The sequence below is a fragment of the Protomyctophum bolini genome, assembly GCF_963924005.1.
Source record: "Protomyctophum bolini genome assembly, chromosome: 14".
NCBI lineage: Eukaryota > Metazoa > Chordata > Actinopteri > Myctophiformes > Myctophidae > Protomyctophum > Protomyctophum bolini.
Window position 1 is genome coordinate 41,531,178 of NC_137875.1, and position 15,087 is coordinate 41,546,264.

The 15,087-nt window shown below is 41.4% G+C and overlaps 2 protein-coding genes across 5 annotated transcripts in view; one reads left to right on the plus strand and one right to left on the minus strand.

The window, feature by feature from the left end:
- Window positions 1–15,087, minus strand: part of LOC308328078 (attractin-like protein 1) — a 307,756-nt gene that overhangs the window by 111,352 nt on the left and 181,317 nt on the right. The window lies entirely within an intron of this gene.
- The window catches only part of LOC308328083 (girdin-like), a 94,037-nt gene continuing 90,991 nt past the window's right edge, over window positions 12,042–15,087 (plus strand). For all 3 annotated transcript variants that reach the window (XM_080781775.1, XM_080781774.1, XM_080781773.1), the window contains exons 1-2: window positions 12,042–12,797; window positions 12,923–13,023. In XM_080781775.1, coding sequence (XP_080637901.1) covers window positions 12,735–12,797; window positions 12,923–13,023 — 164 coding nt within the window. In that variant the 5' untranslated portion in view covers window positions 12,042–12,734. The remainder of the gene's footprint in view (window positions 12,798–12,922; window positions 13,024–15,087) is intronic.

Genomic DNA, 15,087 nt, shown 5'->3' on the forward strand with positions numbered 1-15,087 from the left:
ATTGTTGTTATATTCCAGGGTCCCACAAACACTGGAGCTGAAGAGCCTGTTGTGTTACAGTTGTTGTCTGACCATCAAAGATATGGTGAGTGAAACACAGCTTGTATGATGATCAGTGGAATCATTTAAAATATGTCACATCTGTCTGTCTAGTAGTCTACCCCCTTATTTATTATGATCTGTTGTTTTCTCCCCACATCTCTAAAAGCCTCTGATAAATTTGAAGTCACTCTGGATGAGTAATGCATGGCAAAACATATTCATTTTAGGTCTTCATTCAAAAAACAAATATTGACAATGTCAACCCTTCAAATGTAATGTCACTTACATAATGTACTCCTTTGTAGGTCTGTATTCAACTCAGTGAATGAGCAAAAACAGTTCAGTTTGATATCTGTGTGTGTGTGTGTGTGTGTGTGTGTGTGTGTGTGTGTGTGTGTGTGTGTGTGTGTGTGTGTGTGTGTGTGTGTGTGTGTGTGTGTGTGTTTGTGTGTGTGTGTGTGTGTGTGTGCGTTCAAAGCTTCACTAAGTTCACTTAATTTGGTGTGTGTGGCTGATGTACAGTATATGACATATACGTATGTCCTGATGAATATCTGATTTATTGAAACGTTGACGACGCAATAAAAATACAACAGAGCTTTTTCACCATCACCTGAGTGCAGACTTCTTTTTTTATGATACCTTTACTGTGCCACGGATGTCCATCCACTGTACTATAGTTTGTCCTCAAACCATGAAAAACAACATACTATAATGTCCTCGAAATCCATGAAAAACGACATACTATAGGCTATACATGGGCAACTGGCGGCCAGGGTGCCACATGCGGCCCCCACCTTCACTTAATGTGGCCCTCAGGTTAATATCAGAATACTGATATATTATTTATTTCAGTTGTTACAATTCCAAGGTTCATAAAGTTAACTATAATTAAGGACATTTGAAAGGCATTTGAAATAAAAATATATATTTCAGGATTCCAATTCAAAAATAGCAAAAAATAATTCAGGATATATAGCATATATTATATATATATATATTTTATAGCAAAAATAGAAGATCTACAATCTCAAAACGCGATGCAGTGTGACGCGTTTTGAGCTTGTAGGTCGGCTATTTTTGCTACGACAGTAACATGCAATGTGGCCCTCTGGAGCGAGTGTATAGAAACATAGTGGCACAAAGTTGCCCACCCCTGCTCTATTAAGACACTTGGCTCCATCTTGCGCCACCCTTATCCCTAAACGTATTTGCCATTTTTTACTATTTTTTAATTAGTTCAACTAGCCGATCTACATCGAGACATTTTGAGCTTGTAGATCAGTTCTTTTTATTTTAACTATATTTTAAAAGGTTTTTTAAGTAAAAAATGGCAAATTTGTTTAGGGATAAGGGTGGCGCAACATATAGCCCTGTGTATATGATCCTCAGGTTGTGGGTTCGAATCCAGACATGGATGACGATCAAATGACAATGTTTGAGAATCAATGTGTTGATAAGAAGAGGCAGCTGTGGGTAGAAAGGCTGCCTGGCAAGCCAAAGGTCCTGGGTTTGAATCCTGGTCCTGGCAAGGCCCTAACTGCTCTTCTGACAAACAGAGTTTTCCCTGTGGCATTAAAGCAGCACTACTTATTTGTCAATAGTCAATGGCAGATATTGGCACGTCAAAACAAATCACTTCCACCTAGAAACTCCATTCCAACTTTTTATAATTCAGCTTACTGTGGAGACACATGCTGGAACTTTTTACTTACTGTTTTGAAGTTTCTGAGTTATTTAACTTAATTAAACGCCCAATGCATTCTCAATGGCTATAGCACAAACTTTGGCATGCTACTAGTCCTATACTTACACCTAGAAACCCCATTGAAACCTATTTAGGTTCATCTAACGGTGGACATGTTTGCCTGAAAAGGAATCTTTGAAATGTTTCATAGTTTTAGAAAGATAGTGCTTCAAATTTGAGAAATGTATAATGGGGCTCAATGGCAGATATTGGCAAAAAAGAATCACTTTCACCTAGTGGTGGAAAATAACGAAGAGCGCCCGTCTCTTTCTCTCTCTTTCTCTGGTGCAATTGTGAGCCGGTGGAAATGTGTTTGGTTTATTATAATTTTTGTGCTTTTGCTGTGCTATACTTTTGCATGTTGTTTGAAATGTTTTTCTTTCTTTTGCTATATGAGTTTAATTAGAGTGAGATTATTGTCCAGTGATTTTGCTTTATAGTTTTGCTTATTGTGTGTGAATTGCATGAGTTATATATATTATTTTTCCACTGACTGACACAACCTACCCTGGCTAATCAAGGACCTACAGCTGGGTTGGGTGTGGCCCACCAATCAACAGCCATATAAGACTGAGGAGAATGTTTGGAGGACAGACAGAGTTTGGAGTGTGTGCGAGCTGAGCAGACCAGACCATATAGCTCCCATGGGCTGGGGCCAGCCAGGGGTCTGGACACTCCAGCTGGGGGCCAGTGGTAGCCGTGAGCGGGTTGACTTTTGATGGGCTGTAACCGCCAAGAGAGCCAGGCCTTCAACCCGCTCTAAGTGCCACGACCACGACTCCCGGCTGTTGTGTGCCCGGCCCGGCCCGGCCTGTGGGAGCGGTCGAGAAGAGGAACAGAGAGCGAGGTGTGCTAGACGGGAGACGGTTGTGAACTTGTGAATCGCTTGTAAACGTAGGGGATCGGGTTCCACAGCAGATGTTCGAGACCAGCAGAGGAGCTCGACTGTGACCTGTCTTGATACAGTGAGATCGGGAGTTGGATCATCAGAGACGGAGACGGAGAGAACAGCGAGGTCGCAATACTACACGCCGATAACGGAAGGGCTCAGGGTGACACCTGGGCTGGCCCGTAAGTACCCATACAAGTAGTATTGCCAACGTGTAGACCGACCTGTCACTCCCATCTTTAGAGCCGTAGGATTTTGTGAAACAGATGAACTGTGTCCAGTCCTCTTGTTGTGTGTTTCAGCGGCCAGAAGAGTAAAAGGCACCGATGAACTTTTTGGATCCTGACTGTCCCCGCAGCCCCGCACCTCCTCCTGCAGTTTGCACAATTGTAGCTTTGCACAAACACAGTATATTGTAGCTTTGCACATTGTGGGGAACCATATTTTAAAGTTGTTTGGTTTTGTTTATTTGGTTAAGTGTTTATTTTTAGTTAGTTAGGATTGTTATAGGGATTTTAGACTTAGGGCGTTTTTAATATTGTATTTTTCTACTGGCCATTTTAGCGTGCCCCCCTTGTCTAATTCAATAAAAAGTATGTTGTAATTCCTCCCCGACATCCTGCCTCGAATTCAGTCTTTTAACAGTTTTTCCTTTAACTCATATGCTCTTTTTAACTGGTTTTTAACTCGAACCTGGGTGTCCTTTTATTGTTGTTTTTAAGAGTATCTTTGAGGGCTTGCACCTCGAAAAAGCAAGTGGCGTAGTTGGCTACCTTTTACTTTAAATAAGTCTCACAGTATATGCACACCGCACTTTAAATAGTGCACTTTAATTAATTTTACTGTGTTTCTTGTTATAAGTATTTTATTTAACCGCCCCCGTCACACAATAACAGCGAGCCGCGGTGTGTGTGTGTGTGTGTGTGTGTGTGTGTGTAGGCCGGGCGCAATTGGGTGGGGGACGGGGGGACACGTCACACGTCTGCCAAGTGCCCCCTGGCTCCGTCACGTGCAATGTAGGCTATTCCGTAGGATTGCATAAAGAAGTGCATTTGTGTGACCGAACGCCGCATAGTACGCATAGCCCCGTAACTTCGGGAACGGTAAGACTATTCTACTCTACTACACTACAGTAATTGTATAAACTTGTGAAAACACAAAAACATACCAGGCCAGTCAGAGCAGCGTTATGGACGTACCGTAAACTAAATGCAGCTGTAGGCTAACGTTCGTCATTAGAAGAAAATCGTTCAATTGAGAGTATCAGTGTCAAGAATTGAAATGGCAGTGGAGTGTGAGGTAGCTAGGGTAGGGAGTCACCATAGACTAGTCTAAATATCTCCCTAGGGTTAGGGTTATCAATATCATTTTGGAACATGTTACCACATCACATTAACATAACACAAAATAAATTATCTTTCAAATTACCTCATCTGACTTCTCCTCTGCATGCTGTAGTGTTTAGATGGTTCTGTTATGACTTCTCCTCTGCATGTTGTAGTATTTAGATGGTTCTGTTATGACTGCATGCTGTCGTGTTTAAATGGTTCTGTTATGACTTCTCCTCTGCATGCTGTAGTATTTAGATGGTTCTGTTATGACTTCTCCTCTGCATGCTGTAGTGTTTAGATGGTTCTGTTATGACTGCATGCTGTAGTGTTTAGATGGTTCTGTTATGACTTCTGCTCTGCATGTTGTAGTATTTAGATGGTTCTGTTATGACTGCATGCTGTAGTGTTTAGATGGTTCTGTTATGACTTCTCCTCTGCATGTTGTAGTATTTAGATGGTTCTGTTATGACTTCTCCTCTGCATGTTGTAGTATTTAGATGGTTCTGTTATGACTTCTCCTCTGCATGTTGTAGTATTTAGATGGTTCTGTTATGACTTCTCCTCTGCATGCTGTAGTATTTAGATGGTTCTGTTATGACTTCTCCTCTGCATGTTGTAGTATTTAGATGGTTCTGTTATGACTTCTCCTCTGCATGCTGTAGTATTTAGATGGTTCTGTTATGACTTCTCCTCTGCATGTTGTAGTATTTAGATGGTTCTGTTATGACTTCTCCTCTGCATGTTGTAGTATTAAGATGGTTCTGTTATGACTTCTCCTCTGCATGTTGTAGTATTAAGATGGTTCTGTTATGACTTCTCCTCTGCATGTTGTAGTATTTCATTTCCCGACTTATGTCCCAGTAGCTACCCTCAATCAGTCCCACTAGGGAAAAACCAGGGGCACACAATCCGTTGGAACTACTCCAGAACTATACTCTGCCAGGGCTGGGAGATACACTTACTGACTACAGTAAGTTAAATACATTTTGTTTTAACGCACATTTAAAGATGTAGTGCTTTAACCTTTTGTTGTTTTTGTACAAATAATAGCATCTACCTTTAAAAACAACCAAAGGCTGTCCAAAGTGCTGCACAGCAAGACTACTACAACACAAATGCATAAAATTAAAGCATACAAAAAAAGAAACGTGAGTTTAACACAAACGTGCACAAAGAAGTGTCCAACCATCTCTCCATGAAGGCATGGAGTTTAAAAAAGAAGAGAAAATAAAAAGTACGGCTGGGGAGAACGCAGGTGTGTTTTAGGCCAGTGAAGCTGCTACAGTTGTTATGGCAACAGCTCTGAGTCACCAGCATCTCAAATGCTACCTGTATCACACACAGCTTGATCTTCACTCACACCACACAGTCTACGTCCAGCCAGGGCAGTGGTGGAAAGTAAGTACATTTACTTAAGTCAAATTTTGAGGTACTATTACTCTAAGGCCTCACTCACACCTTCGCAACAGACTGATGTATGCTTGTTGTATACAAAAGGGTGTGATACATCTTGCCCCAATGCATTTCCAATGGGAGTCACATGGTTTGACACAACATTTATGTTGTATGGGGGGGATGGGGGGGGGGGGGGGCAGTCGAAACACAGCCGAAAGCCATACAACGGCTTGTAGTCCAAAATGTTGTATCAAACCATGTGACTTCCATTGGAAATGCATTGGGGCGGCCATGACACTTACATCGAGCATGCATGAGGCCTACTTCTGTGACACAAGTATTGGTTAGGCTTCACTATACTTTTACTTCTACTCCATTTACTCCACTACTATTTACTCAGAGGCAAATATTATACTTTTTACACTATACAATTATTTGAAAGCCCTATAGTTACTGGTTACTTTGTAGATTTTGATTATTAAAATGCATGCATTAACCACTTCATCCCCATTTTGCATATGCTATACCGGTATATGTACTGTAGTTTTCCAGCTTTGTAATGCGTTGTGAGCTTCTAGAATCTCTAGATCTACTATTTTTCAAAGCATATTTTTATACATTTGGCAACTTGTGAAATAGGACATTCTGCAAAATGTGTACAATTTCAGTACTTAAAGGAGCATTCAGTGATTTGGGTGATTTGGAAAAAAAATCCCGGTCCGCCCCGGCCCCCGGTAACAAGATGTGCACGCAACAGGCCGCCCCCCCGCTATGTAAATATACTTTTGTACTATTGTGGTATTGCTACTTTTACTTAAGTACAAAATGTGAGTACCTCTTCCACCACTGTTCTAGGATTTCTACTTTTATGTTGCAATTGCGTTATTATAGGGTACATTGAGAGCTCATTATAATAACCCAGTGTTGTACAATGTTGCATTGCTTTGTCTTCTAGGGAAATACACCTTTGGGGAGGATCTTATTAAACCCTGTGAGTGCTGTACAGATACATCAATTATCAATCAATGGGTTGATCTGTCCATTCTTAAACCCTCATCACTTACAGTACATTGATTCTGTGACACAAGTATTGGTTAGGCTTTCTGGGCCGATGCAGAGTTAAAGGGCCATACAGCCATCATCAACGCCATTGTCTGTTCACAGCTTCGGCCATATATATATTATTCACAGACATAATTGTACAGTACATTTGTTCTGTTTGTGGCTTTATGTTTGGAGCGTGCACAGGCTATTGGCCATTGAAATGTTACCAAACGGCAAATGTACCTGAATACTGTAAGTAAATCAACGTTGGCGGTGTAGTCTATCATGCCATTACTATATATAGGAAGGCTCTGTTTTGTATGTTTTGTAAATAGACTAATGCCTGGCTGGGACAGACAAACGGACCCATGTTTAGTTTTTAGATTGACAGATAGCGGGGTTCGAGCTGGGGTGCCCGTCCTGATGATGGCTCAGCAAGTTATTGTACCGACCGTACGCTCCTTGTGAGTCCCGAGGACCTGAGTTCTGTGTCTGTCTTGCATGTCTTCCGTCTGTGTTGTCTGTTTATCCAAATAAAACATAAAATGCCAATAAAAGAAAATAAATACAAAAATAGATGTTCTTCAATGGTTGACAGACACCTCACATTGCTCCCATGACCCGATCTCTCACTGAGGTGTCCATATAATTGGATTTCTCCCGTGTCAGATGTGGATGGCCATAAAGCCATTTAGACGAATGCTGGACAACTCACCCCGGTGCTTGCCCGTTTTTCCTCCCGGAAATATAAAAAGATACTCCTGTGGAATTGACCCTATAAACAATTTAGTATTATTTAGTATATGTAAGGTTTTGCACACTCAAATGGTACCTCGTCAGATAATCCCCACATATCCTACAACAACTTCTGTGAACAGACTTCACTGTAGTAGCTTTTCATAAATTATATTTGTACTTAGGCTGTCTGCTGTCATGAAAGTTTATAGTTAGAGAAATACAAAGTCCAGCCGTCTGCTGTCCAGCCTCTCCCACCCCTCACTGGGGGAAATTCTGGGAGGAAAACAGAAACGGGGTGAGTTGTCTTGTTACCATTTAGACAGCTCACCATGACTTGAACTGGAAAGCATAACTGCCTTTGTTTGTCACCAATGTCGTAATTACCTTTTGTTGTATTGCCAGGTTCCGTTCCAAAATGACACATGGTGTTGGTAAAGTCTGTCAGGCAGTCTGCTGACAAAATCAATTCATTAATTCATACATCACATACACAACTTGAATGTAGATTTGACACAGTTGGCCTTATTGTTTGTTTATCAAGATATTAAGCACATTAAAGATTGGGGGAATGTGTTGAACAATTACAATTTACATTGAATTTAGGCATTTATTATCCAGAGCAAAATTGTAGTAGTGGCATGAACCGTAAGGGTAAATGGTCAAGTAAATATAGCACAAATAAGTTTGTTTTACGAATCCTAGCATCCATATTCTGGGGTGTACATTCTGTAAGAATCACACCCGTGTGAAGTGATGAGGGCGCTAATATATTAAAGTCTAAGTCACGTTCATTGATTAGGTGATGTAATGGTGACGAAAAACAAACTGACAAAACAAACATTACAAGATGACGTAAATTTTCCCTTCGTTGTCAATGGCGTCTTTTAAAACAAACATTAAACCTGTAGCCTATAGGAGGGGCTAGCTTAATAAAGTCTGTGAAAGCTGCTAGTCCAAAAGGACGAGGGGACCGACCTAGCCAAAGGCAAATATAATTTCCCTTCCGTTTTGAATCATACATCTTCCACTTTGTCAATTTGTGTTCAGTATGCTGTCAAAGAGCACAACCACCATATGACTTGAACATGTTTCTGTCATTTCTGTTCTAGTTTATAGCGTGCTGCGTGCCACATTATTCTGCCCACCAACTATTCAAAAAACAGCATGCGTTCATGATCAAATCAAGATGCTTGTGGTGACTTGTAAATACCAACACAATAACTAAGAGGAAACAGTCATACCCAAGAGACAAAAAAGAGAGGGATTCATCTGGGTTTATCTAGCATGTTTAGAAAATTGCTAATCTACAAGGTCACAAAATGCATCACGATTTGAAGAGTTAATTGTGATATTCTTAGATATATTTTATACAGTACTAAACTGTATAAAATACAGTTTAAGAGGTTAATGGTTGTTTTGTAATAGTAATCCAAATCTGCAAAGTAGGCCTACTGTAAGAACTACAGTGACTAGAGCGGTAGTAAGAAGTATCAAAAAATGTACATACTCAAGTCTATTGTCTAAGCATGTGATAAAATAATGATCACTGTGTTTACTCCCTTGTCCTGTGCTTCAGTAGAATCTATATAATCTGATTAAAGATTGATCAACAATGATTGATCACTGTTCATTGAGCAAGTACCCCGTGAAAGACAATGGCCCTGGTTATGTATAGGGATGGTGGAGTTCTCCCTCTTAAACCAAAAGCGGTTGTTCAGAATTCTATTGGAATTCAACGGTTGGTTTGGCTGCTTCGATGGCTGGCTGCTGCGAGCTTATATAATCTCTGAGTCACTGGGTGGAGGTTGGTGATGCTTTGTGACTAAACAGTGTGGATGCATCCTGGATAATTGACGAACATTGACGAGGAGAGGCATGAGTACTTTCCGTTCAATAGAAGGTCAATGAACCCCCTGCACATGCACGCACGCACGCACGCACGCACGCACGCACGCACACACACACACACACACACACACACACACACACACACACACACACACACACACACACACACACACACACACACACACACACACATCTCTCATTAACCCTACCTGTATCTCTCCCTCTCTCTCTCGCTCACACACGCATACACAAACACACACAAAATGCTACGCATCTGAACCCACCCAGTAGTTGAGTAGCTATACAGATTGTAGATTCTTCTCACCAGCAATTATGTTTCAGCTGATGTGAATAAGCAAGCTAGCACTCCTGGAGTTCTGAAAGGTATTCATTATCTGCCTGTGTTTAGTTAGACAGTTGAGCATGGAATGTCACTGTGTGTGGTCTTGTCAGTAATATCACTGTAACGTCCTCATATCAGCAGAGAATTCAAATGCATGTGTATGAGCCAAATGGGTAATTCACGGAGTAAAATAAATGCTGTGTAAACTGTAAACCGTAAAGCCTCTATTTTAGCTTTTCATTTACATTGTAAAATATATCTGATTGATTGTGGCATACAGGTGGCCTTTTACAAGTTGTGTTAACATGACATCATATATTATCTGTAAAAAGAAAACCCATCTTGAAGAGTTTAATGAGAGGCAGGATATCCATCCACCCATCCATCTTCAACCGCTTATCCGTAGTCGGGTCGCGGGGGCAACAGCTCCACCAGAGTGTTCCAGACTTCCCTCTCCAGAGCAACATTAGTGACTTCCTCCTGGGGGATCCCAGGACGTTCCAAGGCCAGTGAGTCAATGTGTTTCCTCCAACTGCGCCTTGGTCTACCCCGGGGTCTCCTCCCAGTGGGACCTGCCTCGAGGACCTCCCTAGGGAGACGCCCGAAAGGCATCCTAACCAGATACCCAAACCACCTAAGCTGGCTCCTTTCCAGGCGAAGAAGCAGCGACAGGATATCATGTGCAAATGAACAAAGTGTAAAACTCATATAATCTTTCCATATGTGGTTTTGAAGACCTCCAATCCAGCCACCTCCAATTGGCAATCTGCAGGTGGATTCAACACCTCTTTTCACATAATGCATCTCACTTATGGGCACATTTAATGATACATTTTAAGCACTGCTTTATTTAGATACAAGGGTGCAGAGAGAAACTGAGTATAGAACGGGAAAATGACACAAACACAGGCCTCTGGCGAGAACCACTGGCTTTTCCAATACCACCCCACAGTACACACCTATAGGGCAGTGGTTCTCAACCTGCGGTCGGGACCCCACATGATATATATATATATATATATAATATATATATATATATATATATATATATATATATATTGTTTTTAAGTGAAATATCCCTTTTAAGACTGTTTTACTTTCAAAAGTAATCAACAAACTATACTATAAAAACTGATCAAACATTGGCTAAATTATCACATAATTTAAGAAAGAGGGCAAAGATTGTGACATTCGGTGATCTACAAGCTCACAATATTTATCTGTGGAACAGAGTCAAATAAAATGTAATGCCTCGAGTCCTACATTCCAATCAGGGTTGGGCGGCCCAGTTGAAAATATTTTGGGGTGTCACGACAGTCACGTCACAAACAGGGCTTTCAGAAGGTAGCTCTCCACCACCCAGCTTAGACGTAATATAATATTGTCTAAGCTGGGTGACATAGACATATTGTATAGCGCTAGTGACCACATATTACATTCGAGCGTTTGCATAAAATGCAATGGCAAATGAGCTGAGCTATCACATACTCTGCTTATCTCCAAGTGCTGCTGAGAGTGAATTATGCTTAGCAGATGTTTTTTTCACGTATAATAATAATAATCCATTGATTTTCCCTGGGCCGCTTTGAGATGACCCATGTCCCCAATTCCCATTTCAGTGACTGTATTTTAATTAGGTATTTGGTTTTTCTGACCTCTAACCCCTGTTCACAAACACAGTCATTAATCAGTGGTTGATTGTCTGTCTCTTTATCTCCCTTACTCCCTTACTCGACTCGATGACTTTGGGTTTGTATAGGCCCTACTCTTCTGTCTCATTCCCTAACGTTAATGCATTTCTGCTGATAATCATAGATTTGTATTTATTGCTCGTATTAATTCCTCCTAAGAGCAACTACGTATTATCCTTCTACGTATTATTATTCACCTATTTGTTTTGTCTAAAAACAGTTTTGTATGGTAAAAAGTGGTCTCAATTCAATCCAATAGGCCCTATGTCCTGTCCAAATCAATCACACGTCACATTATTAACATTTACATGCTTACATGCGGAATTAGTAGTTGATTGTAGATGAAGCTGTGAATTGTAGCATATTTAATTTTCTTTTCTTCCTCCAGTGTCACCAAATCATGCTAGAACATGATATATCAGAATTTGTGTGAAAAATACTAGGCATTGATGGTGTGGTTGTCAACCTCTGAATGTAACTGTTAGACCTCTGGAGAACTTCATAATTTATCCACCAGGTGTCAGTGCTAGCCGTTTTGGTCGCAGTGCTGAAGCTGCAGTTTCTCTTCTAGGCACGCTGTTAGGCTACTACTAGATATGCTATCTATGACTATCACACATTTATTTAATTTTCGCAAAGTGTAGGTCGACAGCATTCAAACAGTCATAGACTATCTATAAATCAATTTAACTATCTTAAGAAATGTGTACCTATACTTGTCCAAATCTAAATGTCAGTGCCACACATTGTAATGATCTAGAAGAAAATGTTAAATAATGTATCGCCATAATCGCCAGTAAATCGGTGAGAGAGAGATCAGATAGAGCTACACAGAGAGTGCGGTGGAAAGCCTGGTGAGGCGAGGTTACACACACAGAGAGAGAGAGAGAGAGAGAGAGAGAGAGAGGCGGTTCTACACGTCTATCGTTCTGCCCCCAGTCATCATCTGAACTCAGTCAAATCTGCAGTAGCCGACTAGCCGTTGCGTTGGTCTCTTGGAAAGGAGACAGTGGAGGAAACGCGGACACAAGAATGAACACCGCATGAGGAATATCCAGCCGTTGGTCGTCATCGCCAGGGATTAAAACCATGGAGCTTTAATTAGAGCGATATCTTCTGATTCAATTCTAAAAGGATATATTTTTTATTTTTCCGCCCTGCTTGAATCTATAGTCTGCTAGATAGATTCTTCTTCCAGGATGTTGCCTGGTGGATTTCCTACTGTACCGCAATGGCTCCGCTTTTAGTTTAAATAAAACACCATTTCGGCAGGAGGTCTCTTGTTGTGTGGTCGAACCTTGTAGGTAGGTCAACCACGTTCGTGCAGCCGCAACGCTGGATTTGTAGAAGTCAATGGTGCTTTCAAGAAAAATGTGACTCCGTGCCCTTCATAATAATTGTACCTTTGGCACTGGGATCAACGAGAATATTGTGGATTACAACGTGGCTGCATTTGGAAGAAACAAAGCGGAGGTCCGTCAGTGATTATTAGCTTTTCCTGCTCTGTCAAAATGAGTGTGTGTTTAATTGAATCAAACACATGAGCGGATTTTAACCCAACGCCGTGCCCGGGGAGGAGGGGGACGCTACGGAGGGAAAAAAAAAGATCTCTGAGGATTTTTTCCCCCCATCTGTAATTCTGTACAAGAGGCTGCACTGGAGAATTATGGAGAACGAGGTTTTTACCCCTCTGCTGGAGCAGTTTATGCTCACACCGCTGGTCTCATGGGTAAGAGAGCCCCCATAACCATTTCAATGTGTTTTTAAGCCCACTAATTAACGACACGTGCCCCCTGAATACCCTCCATAGAGTATCGGGCTGATGCATATCTCCACTGTCCTTTTTATTTACAGGCGAAGACAGTCGGCCAGGTGACGGTAAACGATGGTAGCCATCTATCAGAATATATGGAATTAGTGGATGGGATTTACCTGAACGAGATGATGCTTGAGATGTAAGTATTTAAGAATTAATCTATTTTTCTATGTCTCTTTGTCATCTATTAGGTGTACTGACTGTACAGAAACAATGGACCTCATATTGGGGTCAGTGGTCAGGTCACACTGTCAGACACTTTTACACACTTATTGTTTGAAACCACTGGAGCTAAGACTACAGTCTACAAGACAGCCTGGGCCCAGTGACTGCAGAGTGCAGACTTCCACCTAAATGTCATATATAGAAATGATGTTATGTCAGAAGAACTCCATCCCGTTAGGGTTATTTGGAATATTGTTGGATTAGACATTATTTTAGTAGCCTAAAGCTTGTTGCTTTAATAACCTCTCTACCCATATGGGCTGCCATTGTATATGCTACTGCTAATAGCATTAGCTGGAAGGGAATTCGTCCAAAATCATCAAGATTGTGCACTTGGTGACAACCCTTAATACATGTTAGTTTACAGCCTGATCTTGTAGGCCTGATCTGAGCCTTGCACTGCAGCCATTTTCAGCAGGCAGCTCTGACAGCTTCCAGTTGATTGCATGGAGCAGTGTCATTGTCATCATCGCCTCTCCCCAGCCAGCTGGAATGTCACAATGTCAAGTGTCATTTGCAGAAAACTGACTCCCTGCCACTGGAAGATGCAGCTGCAGTCTTTTTGATTTACAAAGTGAGAGGGAGAGAAGCTGACATGCATGTTTTTATATGGCTTTAGTTTTAGATGATATCATTCTGGCTCTCCAGTGTGTGACTGACACTTGTATGTTGAATGGTGCCGGGTGGACAGTTTTCCATTCCTTTGTCTGGCTGCCGTTTGTCACAAGCACACCTCTGCTCACATTTTTCCCATATCGGCACTCCTGCTAAGGTTTATGCTGGCAGTCTCTCTGTTGTGGCAAGATAGCCCAATCATCAAGTCTTACTCCTCTCCCATTTGAATTTAAACAAATCTCATAAATTATTGTGTTTTCATAGGCCATGGGGTTAAAAGGCTACAACAATTGCATATGTGGTGAAAATCAAGGTTCTTGTGTTGATGCTTATCTCCATTTTGAATCTAAACATATATGGCAGTTTTGGCAGCCGGTCACTCTTTGGTACCGTTGTATTTCTGTCCATTCGGAGTCTACTGTCCTGAGAAATGTTTGTGAACCAATTGGGTCAGGGTTAAACAATATCAATTTAGGATATTGCGCTGTTTACTACAGTGTCTGACTTGACGATCAATGTAAAATTGGGGACCCAGTTGATGCTGTTTGAGAAGTATTGCCCATGTCACACCCGGTCAGGGTGTAGGATTCCCACACCAGAGTATGACATAATACCAAAATGTGTTCCATGTGATGAATGCCACAGACGAAAAACAGTCCAAGTCCACACTATTGATCCATAATGTATAAATGATAGATACGGGTTCAGGACAACGAGGCCTTTTCGTGGAGGGGTCAGAATGAAATTTGGACTTAAGACTGTTTTTCGTCTGTGGAACTCATTATTGCTCTACTATCCACTGGTCATCAAGTCAAAGGGCAGCCATAATATTGTCGAGACTCGAGAGGCTTAGGGTTTTCTTTTTGCAGCAAGGAAACTGTCTTCAGATTAGGCCTACTGAGATGAAACTGAAAACATATTAACACCTAGCACCGGTAGCTCTGATTATTGCACTGCACTGTTTGGAAAAGCAATTTACATCTTATGCTTTTAGAGAGAAAATGTTGGAATGGAAGAAGGCATGTGTATAGGCATGTTTTGTGATCCACTCATCGGCGGATGTGTGCCTCGTGAGATTACATGTCAAGTGTGTTCTAATCATCGTGTTGGACAAAACTAGTTAAATTGAACCCAACTTGAAGCATAAACATGGTTCCCCCCCCCCCCCCCCCCCCCCACCACACACACACACACACACACAGCTGTTCATGTCTAAACTCCCATTCAATAGGAGCTCTGTCTTTATCTTAAAAACACTAAAACAAATGGGGTTTGTGTGAGAACCTTCCTCTGTGGTCAAATTTAAGCTGTTGTGGGTGGACTGATGCTAAGAGAACAGCCAGCGTATAGCCCAAGTGAACTG